At 49.6% G+C, this 14,940-nt stretch overlaps 1 protein-coding gene across 12 annotated transcripts in view; it reads right to left on the bottom strand.

Moving 5' to 3' along the window:
* The window catches only part of MSI2 (musashi RNA binding protein 2), a 219,493-nt gene that overhangs the window by 74,315 nt on the left and 130,238 nt on the right, over positions 1 to 14,940 (bottom strand). For all 12 annotated transcript variants that reach the window (XR_003571231.1, XR_003571233.1, XR_003571234.1 and 9 more), the window contains exon 7: positions 13,071 to 13,119. Coding sequence is in view for 8 of the 12 variants with exons in the window: in XM_027883871.1 (XP_027739672.1) it covers positions 13,071 to 13,119 (49 nt within the window). In the remaining 4 variants the exon portion in view is untranslated. The remainder of the gene's footprint in view (positions 1 to 13,070; positions 13,120 to 14,940) is intronic.

Raw genomic sequence — 14,940 nt, 5'->3', positions numbered from 1 at the left:
CGGAAAATACTTCAGCACTGCGAAAGGGAGGCTCAGTTTGGAGCTTCCTGTTCCTGAATGTCAATAATCTCCAGTAACATGATCCAACCTGGTGTTCCAGACACACTGTAAAACCCCCGTGAATACCCCTTAGCCCCTTCTGCCCCTCCCTCAAACCGTAGTTTCAAATCCTTGCTGGCATAATTGATCCTAATTATTATAAGCATTAGATATTAAATGCATTCCTACATGCAACGTGGCTTCAACTGCGGGCTTTCAGCAAAGTCTATTGTATAAAGAAATGACTGGATTTCTTATTCAAGAGCTTCAGATGTGACAGTATTAATTCTGATGCAAAGTAGCCACGCAAGTCGAGATAAAGTCACTACCCGCCACTACGGCTTTATTTTTAAGGTGATTTTCATAATTTCTCTGTTTAAAAAAAAAAAAACACAACAAAACACAACTTCCAAAATAACTCGAAGAAAAATCTTCAAGCCATTACCCAGAAAACTATCATTAAATCAATTGTTCATTTTTTATTAGTATCATTGTAATTAAAGGGAATCATATTTCAAAAACATCTCTTCAACAGCACTTATCAAACCCCATCCCTGCAGCCTATCAATTAGGATTACAATAACCTCGCTCCCTTGTTGCCTTTGCCATTAGCATTTTGATTGAATGGCTGTTGAGAAGTGACTGGTACCAGAAGATTGTGTTCACAAAGTAACGTTTCTTTATTCGCTTCCATTGAAGCTTGTCTCGTCGTCTCCAGTTCCTACTCAAAAGAGACAAGACAGTTCCAAAAGCAGTAATTTTGATGCAGGATTATTTTTTTTTCCCCCTCTCAGTGAGGTGAGATAGATTGGGTTAGGCTGGACACAAATGCTATTAAATCACTCGACAGCAGATTTGGGGGGCTGCTCTGGGCTCTGAGCCCAACACCACAAACTCCTGGAGAGGTGTCCAGGCAGTAAGGGCCGATAACACATCCCCAACACCCAGGACACCCCAACGGGGCTCTGCAGGCAACCCTTCAAGACAGTTAATAATAATAATAATAATAATAATAATAATAATAATAATAATAATAATAATAATAATAATAATAAAATATTGCATGAACTACTTGGGGAAGTTTCTGGCTACGTTGATTGCTAACAGTATCGAATGCGAAAGGCAACGATTTCTCGGCCAAGCCCTTGCACGTGGGGGCAGCCGCAGGAACGCCGCTAACGAAGGCCGGAGCACTAACGAGCGTCATTACCGAGGGGAAACGGATGCGCTCGGCCAGTACCATGAATTATACCAACCAGAGTTCATTAAATCTACTGCATTAAAATAAAAACGACCTGCCATGTCAGACAGTTCTATTTACTGATATTCCCACTGCTGATGCCTCCCCCGATAAATCACATTCTGCAACATAACTAACAGCCAAAAACATTTCAATTACTTGGACGTGCTGGAAACTCAAGCCATGTTTGTTCAGACTACAAAAAACATCACAATCACGAGGTTCACCGTGACAGTTTCAAGGGGAAAACAAAGCAAGTTGGCCCTGAGACACCCTCCAGCCTCCCCCCATGGGCTCCCTCCCAGCATGGCAGCGAGGACAGACACTGGATTAAGAAGGAATTCAGCAGGGAAGTAAAGACAGGGAAATGTTCAGTGACCACTGGAATGGGGCTGGTACCAAACCCTGTTAACACCCCCACCCTGCAGAGGTGTGGTGTTCCCCACGTCACCACGGGGTGACAGGGCTGGGGGGTCCCTACTGACTCAAAGGCTGTCCCTGAGTGAGGAGCAGACCCAGCTGTGGAGGGGAGAGGATGCTCCTGGTGTTTTTCCTTCTACCCTTCCTCAGCCTCCCCCACCCAGCCCAGCTCCTGCACTCCTCGGGAGGGCTCTCCAAAGCCCCTCTCCTGTCTCCTCCTGCAGCTCCATCCCTGCTGGCAGGCAGCCAGGAGCGTGCAATGGTGCCAGGTAGCAATTTCATTTTTTAAAATGCTCTTATCAAAGATTTAAGGTGAAAGATAAGAAGAGCACACTACATCATCATAAAGGAAACATTGTATAAGGCATAGTATTTTCCAAATCAAAACAGTTATCAAAATGAAAAGGTATGAATATAAAAACAAATGGAGCCCACACCGAGGAGGGGAGGGGAGGGAGCGCCAGCTTCGGGGGAATTGATCAAATTTCAGGTTTTCTTGACAAGTCTCAAAGCCGGTGAAGAATGGGAGCAGCGACACTTCCACTGTCATTTTAAACCAGAAATAAAATGTCAGGTACGTTTACAGTGAGCATGTACACACAGAGCTATATACACACACACACACTTATTTATATGCCTTTTCATATAAATAGATCTATAAATATAGATACATATTTTTCATACCATTACCCACGGCTGTTGGGTGCTTTTATCAAAGTCATCTGACCTGGAAACCATCTGTTGTTAATACCACTGTTTTATTATTTATCAAATCCATTTCTTCATAGAATGACTAATTTCATACCCACAGCTGCTCCCATCTTCCCTCTGCAGCTGCTCCTTCCCTGGGCAGCCAGGCAGGTTTGCAGCCACCTCCACCTCCCAGCACCCTCCTGCTGCTCCCAAAGCCTCCCAAAACACGGGGCTGGGTACGGAGCCAGTGCCCTGTGCTCCCACCCTGCCAGGGACGGAGCAGAACGATGCCAAAGAGGCAAGAGAAAACCTGTGGGATATCTCTGGGAGCTGGGGAATAGGCTGCTTATCCGCAAGGAAACAAGTCCAACACTTCTGCAAGTCCCCCTGCTCCCGAGGGAAGCGAGCACTCCACTCCTGGGATGGGCTGGCACCCAGAGCAGAGAGGGAGCCAGAGGGAACCCAGCTCACAGAAACAGAAATGGCAACACCCAAGCCCCCTCCAGTACCTTACAGTGATTTTAGCTCATCTGAGCTTCCTGGGAGCTCACGAGGGAGTATTTGTTGCCACAGCTCAGCGTATTCTCCTGCCAAGCTTCTCCCTACGGATCCTGCCCTCATTTCCAGTGCGCTGTGGAACACGTGTGTTCACGTGTGACTCCTGAGATGGGAAGGAGGGAGACTCCCATCAGCAGGGCACTGCTGAGGCTGAACTCAACCTCACAACTCCCCAGTTACTTACACTGGGGCCAGCAATGGTCCCACTGAGAGCAAACACAGAGAGGTGGTTCTGTGGCCAAAGGGCGAGGCACAGACCCAGACCTGGATCCATGCTCGGTGTTCCCATCCTCACATCTGACCTGGGATTCACTGGGACAACAAAGGGCTCCGTTCCCTACACAACTGAGAAGGTGTTTGGAATCACTCACGGGAGGGCTCAGGAGGGTTAAAGGTACTGATCTGTTCACTCCTGCTCCCAGGAACTGCCGACAAGTCAAGAAGCCATTAGTACTGGAAGGTGTTTCAGAGCGGGGAACAATCTGTGAATTATTACTCTACTTGAAGGTACCTTTCTGGTCCAGAAAACACTCCATAAATTAAAAAGATAAAACCCATAGCCCAAATGTGCCGACCTGCAGTTTTCTGAAAGAAGCTGTTTTTCAGCTTATTCTATCGGATCTGACGAAAAAAGTGCCAGATGTTCTTACTTCAGCTTATATATACCAAAAACATACAGAATAAGCAAAATCACGCCTTACCAGGGCATATTAATCAAACTAATTAAAGAAATCTTTCATTTCCACCCCCCTGACAAACCCTCCTCCAGCAACAGTCGCTCAAGAGATTTTGCCTCACAAAAAGGGCCCTGGGAGCAATTCCTGCTCCCCAGAGCGGGGCTGGGTCAGACACACACTCGAGCACGTGTTCCTGCACCTGCAGAGGAGCACCTACAGCTCGGATCAGCATCCCCACCTCAGCTCCCAACACTTCAAAACAAATACCCAGAAACCAGCACCCCAGGCAGGGATGTGAGGACGGACAGACGGCGCAGCAGAGCCAAGGGACGCTCAGGGGTAAAAGCTTCGTTACCACCATTATCTGTGTAACCTACATTTCTGCTGAATCTCAAGATTTTGGGGACGGGGGATGTGTTATCTGTTTAAACAGGTCACCAGGAGGCTTTACAGATGGCAATGACCTTGTACAATTAAGGGATTCAGCAGCATGCGGGGCCCGGCCCCGCGAGGTGGCAGCTGACCAGGAGACTCACTCCAGGGTGACAAACCAGCCCCTTTCGTGCAACATCCCCCTCACCTTCACTGCAAGTGCTCCAAATGCTTTATTATCAAGCCCAACCAAGAGAAAGCACAGATCTATGAAAAACAAAAGCTCCCCCGTGCACGTTGGAGAGGACTCGCCCAGCCTGCTCCCAGCGATCCACCGGGAGAAGGAACCAACACGCCAGGGAGGGAAAGCGACAGCGTTTCTCTGTTTTCCTATCACATTTTTGGGCTGCCTGCGAGGAGCTGCCTGTTTTCTCAAGGTCACCACGCTGATTTTAATTCTGCCTGTTGTATGCAGACTGCCTGGCTATGGAAATGTTGCATTTTGTTCTCCTCCCGTTTCTGCCTCTCCTCAATTAACATTTCCAAACAGTCCCACAGGACGTGGAGCACTCCCTGCTAATCACTTCACCCCTGCATTGGGGAAGCAAAAGGGGTTTGGTTTCATCAGCTAAGTAGATTCATAAGCAAGAACTTATTCACGGCTTTTAGGGTTTCTTTCTGCTCAGAGATCATCAGGATTTGTGCTAATTTATCTGTCACTCAAGCTGGCTGTCGGCAGTGACAGTGAGACGGCAAACTGAGCTCGTATTAAAATGACCTCACTCTCCTCAGCGCAGCTTCAGCCAGGCAGACGTGGTGTCTCTAACACGAGCTCATCCCAGCAGAGCTCACACCCCCCCCACTTCTGCAAGTGTAACAGAACTATGATCATCATTTAAAAAACATCCTTAAATATTTGCACACTCTCCCTCCCCTTATGTTTCTAAAGAACCTCGCAGTGATCAGAGTGGCTCTGCTGATCTCCCCTGCCCTCTCCAGTACGGCTGTGGTTTAACTGCATTGTTATTGATGCTCTTCAGGACTAAGTGAATGGGAAGATTTTTCTTTTTAAGACAGAGACCATTAACTGCAGTTCCACAGGAAGGAAATGCCCCATTCCTGCTCATGGTCCTGCCCTGGATGCCACACAGACACCTGTGAGACCAGCACTGCCCTCTTCCATCTCTGTGTCTCTGCTTTCCCACCCAAGGCACGGGATATCTGTGATCTGCAAAATCATCCTTCACTGTGCCCCAGAATGCTCAACCAGTATTTGAAAAGCTATTTAATACCCCCTGTGTACAGGTGCCACAGAAAATGCCCGGGACTGAGCCCTACAGTCAACATCTCCTCTTGTTACAACCTGTACCAGGACTAATTGAAGGGAGGCTGGATAAATCCAGGGCAGAAAGGTCTGGCTGTTCAGGGCTCTCCCTCTCGACACAGGGAATTAAGTGATTTCTTTACACCTGTTGGCGATGAAGACAAGATACAAACGAGTTTACAAACAGACTGTCCTTTGCAATGTACTTTTAAGTTGATATTTCATGTAAAGTCTGTGTAACTAGAGATTCCAAACTAATTGCTGTGTTTGCAGCCTTTACTGGAGGTTGAAGGAATTTTTTTTTTCCCCTAATTAGTATTATTATTGGATTTGTTTGTAAAACAGGAAAGCAAAAATGCCAAGCCCTCTCCTGAGTGCTGCTGCAAGCTGAGCCTCTCCCCTTCTTCAGAGAAAGCATTCACAGACATCTCTTCCTTGGGTGCATCCCATCCAGGGCAGCTGCTCCCTCCATCTCTCGCTCTCTGGATGCAATTTTCATTAGGGGTACAAAATTAAGCAATAAGGTCTGACAGACAGTCCAGAGCCGGGCAATTATTCCCAGCCTCAGGTGGCATTATCCAGCGTGAGGCCGGGGGCAGAATGACTGTAACCACCCGAGACGTTCCATAATCGCCTGCAAAAGCGTGGCCAGGAGCCTGATTTGCTCTTGCAGCCCGGAGCCCGCTGGGACAGGGGGCTCACACCGGCCTGGCCAGCTTGTTTTGACACTCAGGTGCCCCGCACAGCAGCGACAGCGCCCGCCAGGAAATTAAAAGACAAGGGAGATGGATCCAAGAACCGGCAGCTTTTCCTTTTTGTTTTGTGTTTATTAACAGCGGGGCAGGGAGCAGCAGGGAGCTGGGAGAGCCTGGGGCCACGGGCATGGCACCCCCAGAATGGCTGTCACCCCGTCCCCATCGCCCAGAGACAGCCCAAGGGGGAAAAACTGGTGCCAAATGGGAAAACGCTGGGAAGTGGCCACCCAGCCCCAAAAGCAGCTCTTCCCACGCTCCAGCTCATCAGCCACAGTGATCCCAACCCTCCCCTTGGTTCCATCAGGATGGAATGGAGGAGAACTGGTGACACGGAGCAGAGATGTCAACGTTTCTCCGCAGCGCTGCAGCCATTAATGTGTTTAAGACATGAATATTTATAAGCAGGGATGTAATATTAAAAACACACACATATAAAATATTAACGTGGCACATGTCATCGCTGCAATCCAAACAGACAGGTGTGACTGATGCTGTTCACTGATAGGTCTGTAAACGGGAAATAACATTAACTAATGAATCTCTGCAGCCCTCACGTGAAGTTTAGAAGCAAATATTTGTTTAAAAAAGTCGCTCTAAACCTCTTTTGTGCAGCTACTGCTCCCCCCAGTACTCTGGAGAAAATAAACACTCCTCGGCTCTGTCACCAAGGGTTAAATCTCTCCTCGCTGCCAAGCCCGGGCCCTGGGAGGAATTTCACGGTGAGGGAACGGTGTGGAGCCAGCGCTTCCCGCAAAACAACCGCACTCTCTGGAGTCCCATTTATGAAGTGATACAGCTGACAGGGGAATAAAAGCCCGTCTCATCTCGGAAAGCAATAACAATAACACTGCCTCCATTTATAGCTTATGTCACATTTTCCATCCAAAGCCCTTAAAGCACTTTATGCTCTAAAGAAAATATCATCACCGTGTCTGCCGACGCTTTCCCCAAAATCTACGGGTCAAACCTGCCGGAGCAGCTCTCCCTCAGCCCCATCCTCCTAAAAGCACAACTCTGTGAGCAGGGGGAAGGCTCCCTCTGAGCTCTTCTAACGATGTTCAGTGCTATCACCAGGCTGCTGCCAAGGAAAGCGACGCTCAAAATGACCAAATTAGGCAATTATTTCTATATATTTTAACTACTCTTGACTCCAAACTGCCTGGGGATGTATTTTTTAAACGCACGTGACCTTGCCTGGCTTGAGGGAGATGGCGATAAACAAATAATTGCAGCTACTTAATTATATTTATATCTCATCTATAAAAATGTCAATTATAACTTCAGAGATCAGCTCCAGAACGGAGGTTTTGGCAGCTGGACAAAACACAAAAGGCTATTTTTTTCTCCTCAGAAAAGCCGCCTCCTTTGCCGAGGCACAGCCGATATCTCACTAACAGCATCACTGTTGTCTCTTCCAATCAACACAACCATTATGCCAACTGCTTCCACCTGGACAATTACTTTCATGCACTGAAATCTGCTGGATGGACGTGGCACAGACACGAAGCTCGACCCTCACCTTCCTCCTCCAGAGTGGAGCCGGTGGGAAGGACGGGAGAGCCCTTGTGCTCCTGGTTTTGGTGGGATGGGGGGCACAAAACTTTCAGCCAGAGCTCTGTGGATTCAGATCAAACCACAGCCCTGGGCACACCGATCTCCTCCACGTGTCTGCAGTGCCACAGGAGGGTGTGCCCAGCAGCCTCCTGGTGTCCTACATGGTGGGCACCCCCTGAAAGGGGCTGGTTGGAGAGCCAAAGGGATGCTCACTCACTGTCCAGCCCTTGGACACACAGAGGTGCCACCCAGCCCTGCCCAGGGTACCCTCCTCGCTGGCACGGGGAAACAACTGCAAAAACCCAAGTAACCCCAAAGCTCTGCCACGATCCACGTGCCACGATCCACGATCCACGGCCGGCCTCGGGACATGCCTGAACCCCTGACATGGGGGGATGCCTGTACCCTGCACACAGCACTCCATCCCTTAATTCTCTTTAGCTTTGAGACTAAAGAAGTCCAAATCACACGCTGTCACTTCCCTCCTCTCTCTGCTGCCATCCCGAGCTGTGCAAGAGGGTTAATTGATATGAAAATAACTCTGGGGGCTGGACAGCTTTGAAAAACATATAGTATTACACTCAATACCAGCAATTACAGCTTGGGGGATTCAATCACTCGAAATCTTGGGCTTTCTGCAAGCCTAAGACGTGGGGCTGTGGTGATGCAGGTCCTGGACAGCTTCTGGAGTGGCTGATGGCTGCAGGCACACACCAACAAGCAGATGCTGGCAGGCAGCAGCCAGGGCTGGGACGGAGAGCATCCCACTGAGATGTGGAACAAAGCCCCTCCCGGTGCCTAAAGGGGCTCCAAGAGAGCTGGAGAGGGACTCTGGCCAAGGGGGAATGGCTTCCCATTGCCAGAGGGCAGTGTTAGATGGGATATTGGGAAGAAATTCTCCCCTGTGGGTGAGGCCCTGGCACAGGTTGCCTGGAGAAGCTGTGGCTGCCCCAGGCCGTTATTAACGTGTTCAAAAGTCAGGCTGGATGGAGCTCCAAGCAATCTGGTCTATGGAAGGTGTCCCTGCCCATGACAGGGGCTTGGAACATGATTACCTTTAAAGTCCCTTCCAACCCAAAGCATTCTGTGCTTAACAGTGGCAGAAAGGGGAGGAAGGACAGATGCTGAACACATTTATCAGAGGACACTCCACTCCACTCTCTTCTCCTTTCCATAGAACAAACAGCCTGGAAGGGCTGAGCCCACTCCTTCACCCCCCCCAAGCTCATAGCCTGTGATCTAACCCTCCTTTCCTCCCTCCTCCTCCACAAGCAGCCCACTGTGTCCATCATTTTTCCTGCTTTGCTGGAAACAACCCCCCAGCTGTGCCGTGGGGATCAGCCAGCCCGCCAGGCCCAAGGGCACCCGGCACATTGATATGCTCCCTGGAGTTCCCCTCCAGAATGAACTCAGAAGGACATCATCATCCTGCCAGGCTCCCTCCACCCTCCGAGATCAATAACTAATGCTGAACTCCAGATTTTATCTGCACTTTGCAAGGGTAACAAAATAACACCACCCTCTCTCTTTTTTTTTTTTTTTTCCCTTTCCAATTACTGAATCCTTTCAAGATTGACCAGTAATTTTCAGCTCTATGAAATTTTAGGCAGTGAAGAAAGTGATGAAAGTGATCTGCCAGAATGCTGGGAGAACTTTTGTGTGCGGTTTTCAGAGAACTGCAGAAGTACAGTACAGGGTACAGAAGGAGAGGATCATCAGCACTTTCTTTCCAAGAAGAAATGGCATCTTTACTAAACTGACCCAGGGATACTTGTCTTCCAAGTGCTGGTTCTTTGCATTCCCACTCTCCCAGCTCAGTGGCCAAGCCAGGAGAACCCTTGGAAGGAGATATCCCAGTGGTTCCAAGCACTGCTTTGCCTACAATACTCTGAAAATTAACCACCCCTTCAGTTAAATACTCCAAGATTTTGCACCTGCCTTTAATATGGCTGAACAGACCGGTATGAAACACAATAGCTCTTTTATTCCTTGTTTTCTTATTTTCCTTCGAGAACATCCAGGAACAGACATAAAAAAGAGGCACAGCACTGGCCAGCCTGAAGGCATTTTCGAGATTACAGAATCACAGACTCGTCAAGGTTGGAAAAGACCATCCAGTCCATCCTAGAGCTGAAGTGCTCCACCCAAGGCATGGAATTTTATTTTGGGTAGGGTTTTCAAGCAAGGGTGAGCAGTTCTGAAAATCCCCGTTCCTCTGCCTGGTTCAGTCCCTGCATTTCCACCAAGCAAGGCTGGTCCTGCGCGTGCAGGCAAGTTACACTCCCCAAACACACAACAGGAGCAACACACACGTGCCAGAATTATGTCAACAAACCTTCTCAATTTGCTTGCAAGGAAATCACTCTCACCTTCTAGCAGTGAATTTTAATCCCTTCCCATGCCCGGGATGATTATTCCAGGCATGGACTAACAGCAGCGAACCACAGCGGATATTTTATCTGCCATTTCTCCTTCCCGTGGCTAATTTGAAGATACAGATTGCAACCCACAAGTGGTTTTAAGAATTGCCATTAACACTGTTGTGCACAGTACAGCATTTTAAAAGCGCTTCCAACACAATCAGAACGTCACAATTTGTAAAATCTGGGGTGATTTTATCGAAGATGGAGGCGGCAGAACTCGCTTCATCACAACAGCCCTGAGCCAGTTCATTAGCCTGATTAGCCGTAGCTACCTGTACAGAGCAGGAAAAAACACCACAAAAGGCTGGAGAAATTCAAGTGTGAAGATCAAGAGGACTCTTACTCTGCCTTTTACACTTGATTCTTCCTTCCCCCTGTACTTGGCAGTAAAGACTCCGAGCTCAGACCCTTCTGCCCCTCGGCACCATCCAGGCTTCACCCACTCAGAGGAATTCTGGCTAATCCCAGCAGATAAACAGCACTGTCCTTCAACCAGCAATGGGTAAGCCCTGGGATACAGCCTCCCAAACAGAGCTGAGATTCCTGGGTGCCAGAGAACTCCTTTCTTTGCCAGGAGTGGGGAGGGGGGCTCAAGGAAGCGGGACAGACCCAGGTGTGGAGTCAGTCTGGTGGAGCACAGTGGGGTGTGGGTCACATCACCTCCACCCAACAGCATTTTGGAGCCTGCTTTTGGTCCTTTGGGTTATTTAGTTCCCCCCCTCTTAGTTCTCACGCATCTCTCTCTTACACTAGGATACCAGCGTGGATCCAAATGTCATGGCTTTCATGTAGGAAAAACAGCCTATAAAAACAATTAACCAACAAAATCAGTTCACAGAATTTCTGGGGGGAAAAAAATATGATGTTGCCTCTCATTTTCAACACACAGTGGGGGAAAAAGCCCTTTGTGGAAAAACCAAAAGGTTTCATGGCAAGTAAGGTGCCCCCCACACCTGCAGCCCTCAGCTTCAGCAGTTACTGACCTCTCCTCCAGGTACGTCAGTGAAAAGGTGCTTTTGGAAGAGGAATCTGTCCTCTGGGGCTCATTACCCAGGTTCACAGCTGATCACAGGGTCCCTGGCACACCGCTCCAGCCTCCCCTCCGAGCACAGGAACGCTGAAGCAGGGCTGTCAGAGCAGAGCTCAGCACCAGCAGAGCACAGACACCAACATTCCCGGTGCCCTCCCGCCTGGGAAGTGCTTACGGCAGCAGAGCCACTGCCGGGGGACACTGCAGGGTCACCTTGAGCAGGGGGGAGAGACAAACATCCTGCTTACAGGAAGCACAGGAGGGACTCACACCCCACTGCTCTGCTTTAATGTCCCTGCAGGGTGTCCTGCTCACCCCAGCACTGGAGCCTGCTCAGGGGGTTCAAGGGAACTCCAGTGAGCCCGCTGGGCTGGAACAGGAACAGGCACAGCCAGGTGGGAACCAAACTGCAGCATTTGGGACATTTCAGCACACGGAGACTATGCCTGTCTGTCTCAGGCCAAACCTGCTGAGCGTGTCCCTGGCTGTGACCAGAGCCCACCAGATCAAAACTCCACATCAGACAGCTTTTCAATGCAACAAACAAGGTGCCAAGATCCTGATGGAGAAGGGCATTTACGGCCTGTTTAAGGGTGGGTTTGCACTGATGGGTGGAAAATTCCCTGGATATAAAAGGAAGTTGTCATGGGTTGAACTTTCCAAACTATATAGAAGTTTTGAACAGATCCCTTTTACACACAGATGGGCACTGGCTGTTCACACACCTTCCCTGGCTCGAAAGAGCTTATCTTCCCAAGCCTTTTGCTTGCTGTTGCTGCATTTTCCAGGGTATTACAATCCCTTTCTTCAGAGAGGGATCAGCGCCTGGGAGGGAGGGAATGCTATCCCAGAGCCTTGCCTGACTCACTCAGCCATCCACACACACTGAGTTTCTTGTTAAGTAAATCTCAGAGCAGTGAGGAGCTCAGACAGCGCCGGGAGGTCAGGCCTGCTGACTCTGTGCCGACGTGAAGGTGAGGCAGCTCCCTGGGCTGCCCCATCTCCCCCTCCCAGGGCTCCCACCCTGGCCTTCCCACCCTCTGGCAGCCTCCCCAGACCACTCGGAGCAGCCTCAGACAGCCAGCAGATCAGCCCAGAGCCCCCCAAAGAGGCCGGGGTGTGAGGGGCCAAGGGCAGAGCTGGCACTGCCATCAGCGCCGGGGGCAGGAGCCAAACACACCACACCAAAGAGGGGGAGCAACCTCCACCAGACAGGGGGGAACAGGGTCTTGGAGCCTGTCCCCAGAGCAGCTCCTGGTGCCGCTGTGAGAGCCCAGGCACGTTCCCTGCTCCCAGGGGGATGCAGTGCTGCCAGCGCTGGCTGCCGGGAGCTCGGCGGCTGCTGCAGCGGGAACGCCGACAGCTCCCCGAGAGACAGAGCAGAGCCATTTATTTCCACTGAAAGGAATGGCCATAACAGTGAAAATAACCCTCAGCTCGTTTTCACAGAGCTGTACAAGCGATGATGAAACCTCATCTCTCTCGTGAAATATGTGGAGGGAAATTCCTGGAGATCCTGCTTGTTCTGAGCTACACCACTGGAGGACAAGCACTCCTCACTCAGCTTCAGGACTCCAGCACGCCTGAGATCTCAGTGGAGGGGGTTAGCACCTTAATTTCCTGGTGTTTCAGCTTAACTGGCCTTATGCCCAGCTTAACTAATGCCAGCCATCTCAGTACAAACCCGCTGCTTCCCAGCAGCCTCAGCACAACCAGCTCCACGGGCTTTACTCTCTCCAGGGAGCCCAACAAAGGTCCTCCCAAAGAGAAATCATTAGACCGACCAGAAAAGTCATTTCTAACAAGAGAATCCACGTGCATGGGGCATTCCATGCCAACAGCCCTTCCCCTGCAGCCTCCAGGACAGAGGAATGTAGCACCATGGATTTAGCCCCCAAATCACCATGCTGACACTGGTTTTTGGCTGTGCTCCCCATGCAGAAGCTGCCACACACTGTGAGGTCTGAGCTCCAGTTCTCTCTTACCTCTATGCCTGTTGGTCGTCTTGTCAAACATTAGCATGGCGTCCTCCACCTGCAAGACAAAGAGGGGAGATTTGTGCTTTAACACAGTGCTGATGGTTGGAACACACGGCACACACCGGGAGGATGGAGCAGATCTTGACTTCAGCCACTCAGCTCCTCCTTTTGGAAACCTGTTGCTTTCACCCCCCTATCCTGGCTGACATCTGATCCTAAAGCAGAAAAAAGAACACTAAAAGTGTTCACCCTAAAAAGCCAAATATCAAAGCAGTTCTTCCACCTCGCACCAAACCCCGGCCATGCCTCATTTCCCTTTTGCAGGGAGATAAGGAAGGGCCAAGAGAGGAACTGTGGATACAAATCAAGCCCATGACTTCTCCAGAATAGAGTCACTGTCTTGGCTAAGAGTTAGGAGCTTAGAAAGAGGTATGGGCAGGGTAAAAGCTGGTCAGCCAAGGAAGGTATTCAGAGGTTTTCAAAAGGGCTTTTGAAAAGCTGGAGGAAAGAGCGGAGAGGGAGGAGGGAGAAAGTTTAATTCGCATCAGGCTCGGCATTTCCACTTCAGAAGAGAGATGACTGATGAAACGTATTGAAGTGCAACCAAATTGCTTTCAACTTTCATTAGGATTTGCATGATTTATTCCACCTCCATTTAATCTGTGCAGCCACACCTAAAATTTTACACTTATTGCAGGAGGATGTTGTGCTGGGGTTGATTTCCCAGCATTATCACACTTTGAGCTGTTGCTCTGAGGCCACAGCGGTGGGGGCAGGTGGGTCCCACACACCACTAGACACGTCCTGGGCAAGCTCTGAGAAGAAATCACAGACCTGCAATTCCCTGTTGTAAACTCAAGGCTGATGAAAACCTGTAACCACTGAACTGCAGAAGGTGTTGCAGGAAGGGAGAAGATCTTTAAGGAAAAGATTTTATCCTTTACAAGACTCTACTACTCGCCTGGGGGATGGGTTTGGGAGTTTTTAATTCGCTTGTTTGGGGTTGATTTTTTTTTCCCCACCAGTAATTTTTATGCACTTACTTGTGTTTACATTCTGGCTTTCTATAAATCATTTACTTTAGCTAAGGGAATTACAATGCAGTTACACACTCTCCTCACCTCACACAGTGCCACCAAAGGGTTCACCTGTCCCCCCAACTGTCCTCTTAGGCAGGGGACAAACATTCAGCCTACAACTGTGCAGAACTACATCTCAGCCTTGGCTGGGCAGAGAGAGTTTGGGAAGGTGATAAAAAGAAAGTCTGAACTTCTCTTAACTACAGGACAGAAGTATTTTCCAGAAAACAAGGAAAAGATACGGCACAGCAAAACCTCACGTGATGCCTAAAATTCATTTGAAAACCTGTCTCTGGTTAACTTGTTCTTAACTTTTCAGTCAGAATGGCTTTCAAAAAGTATTAGTGATGGACTGAGGGGGTGCAGAACAGCAGATCTCCAGATCCCCATCATGACTGAGACCTAAAGACGCTGACGCACTGAGAAATCCAAAGCGCATTAAACGCGGAGCCGCCTGTCCCTCTGTCTGTCTGCCCTCCGACGAGGAAAACTCACCAGGATGAGCAATCCCAGGAGGGAGATAAGCACTGTGCTGCCCTTCACCCTGCCACCGCTGCTTATCTCTGCTCCACGGTTACATTTGCTCAGCAATCTTTATTTTTCATTCTCACAGGTCTTGGCCTCACTGGAACCCAAAATTCCACGTTGCACCCGCTGTTGTTTCCCAGGGCATCGCAGCTCCTGGACCCAGCGTGTGCCAGCCAGCCCTGTCCCCACTCCATCACTGCTGCAAAAGGCTTAACCTGGGACTCTGCCCGTGGAACTTTTCTGCCTCAAATCCCACCCCAGAGCCCAGA

This window comes from Empidonax traillii, unplaced genomic scaffold, assembly GCF_003031625.1.
Source record: "Empidonax traillii isolate 1590-97213 ecotype Southwest subspecies unplaced genomic scaffold, ASM303162v1 scaffold135:size1941959, whole genome shotgun sequence".
Classification (NCBI taxonomy): Eukaryota; Metazoa; Chordata; class Aves; order Passeriformes; family Tyrannidae; genus Empidonax; species Empidonax traillii.
This window is presented reverse-complemented; position numbering and strand designations above follow the sequence as displayed.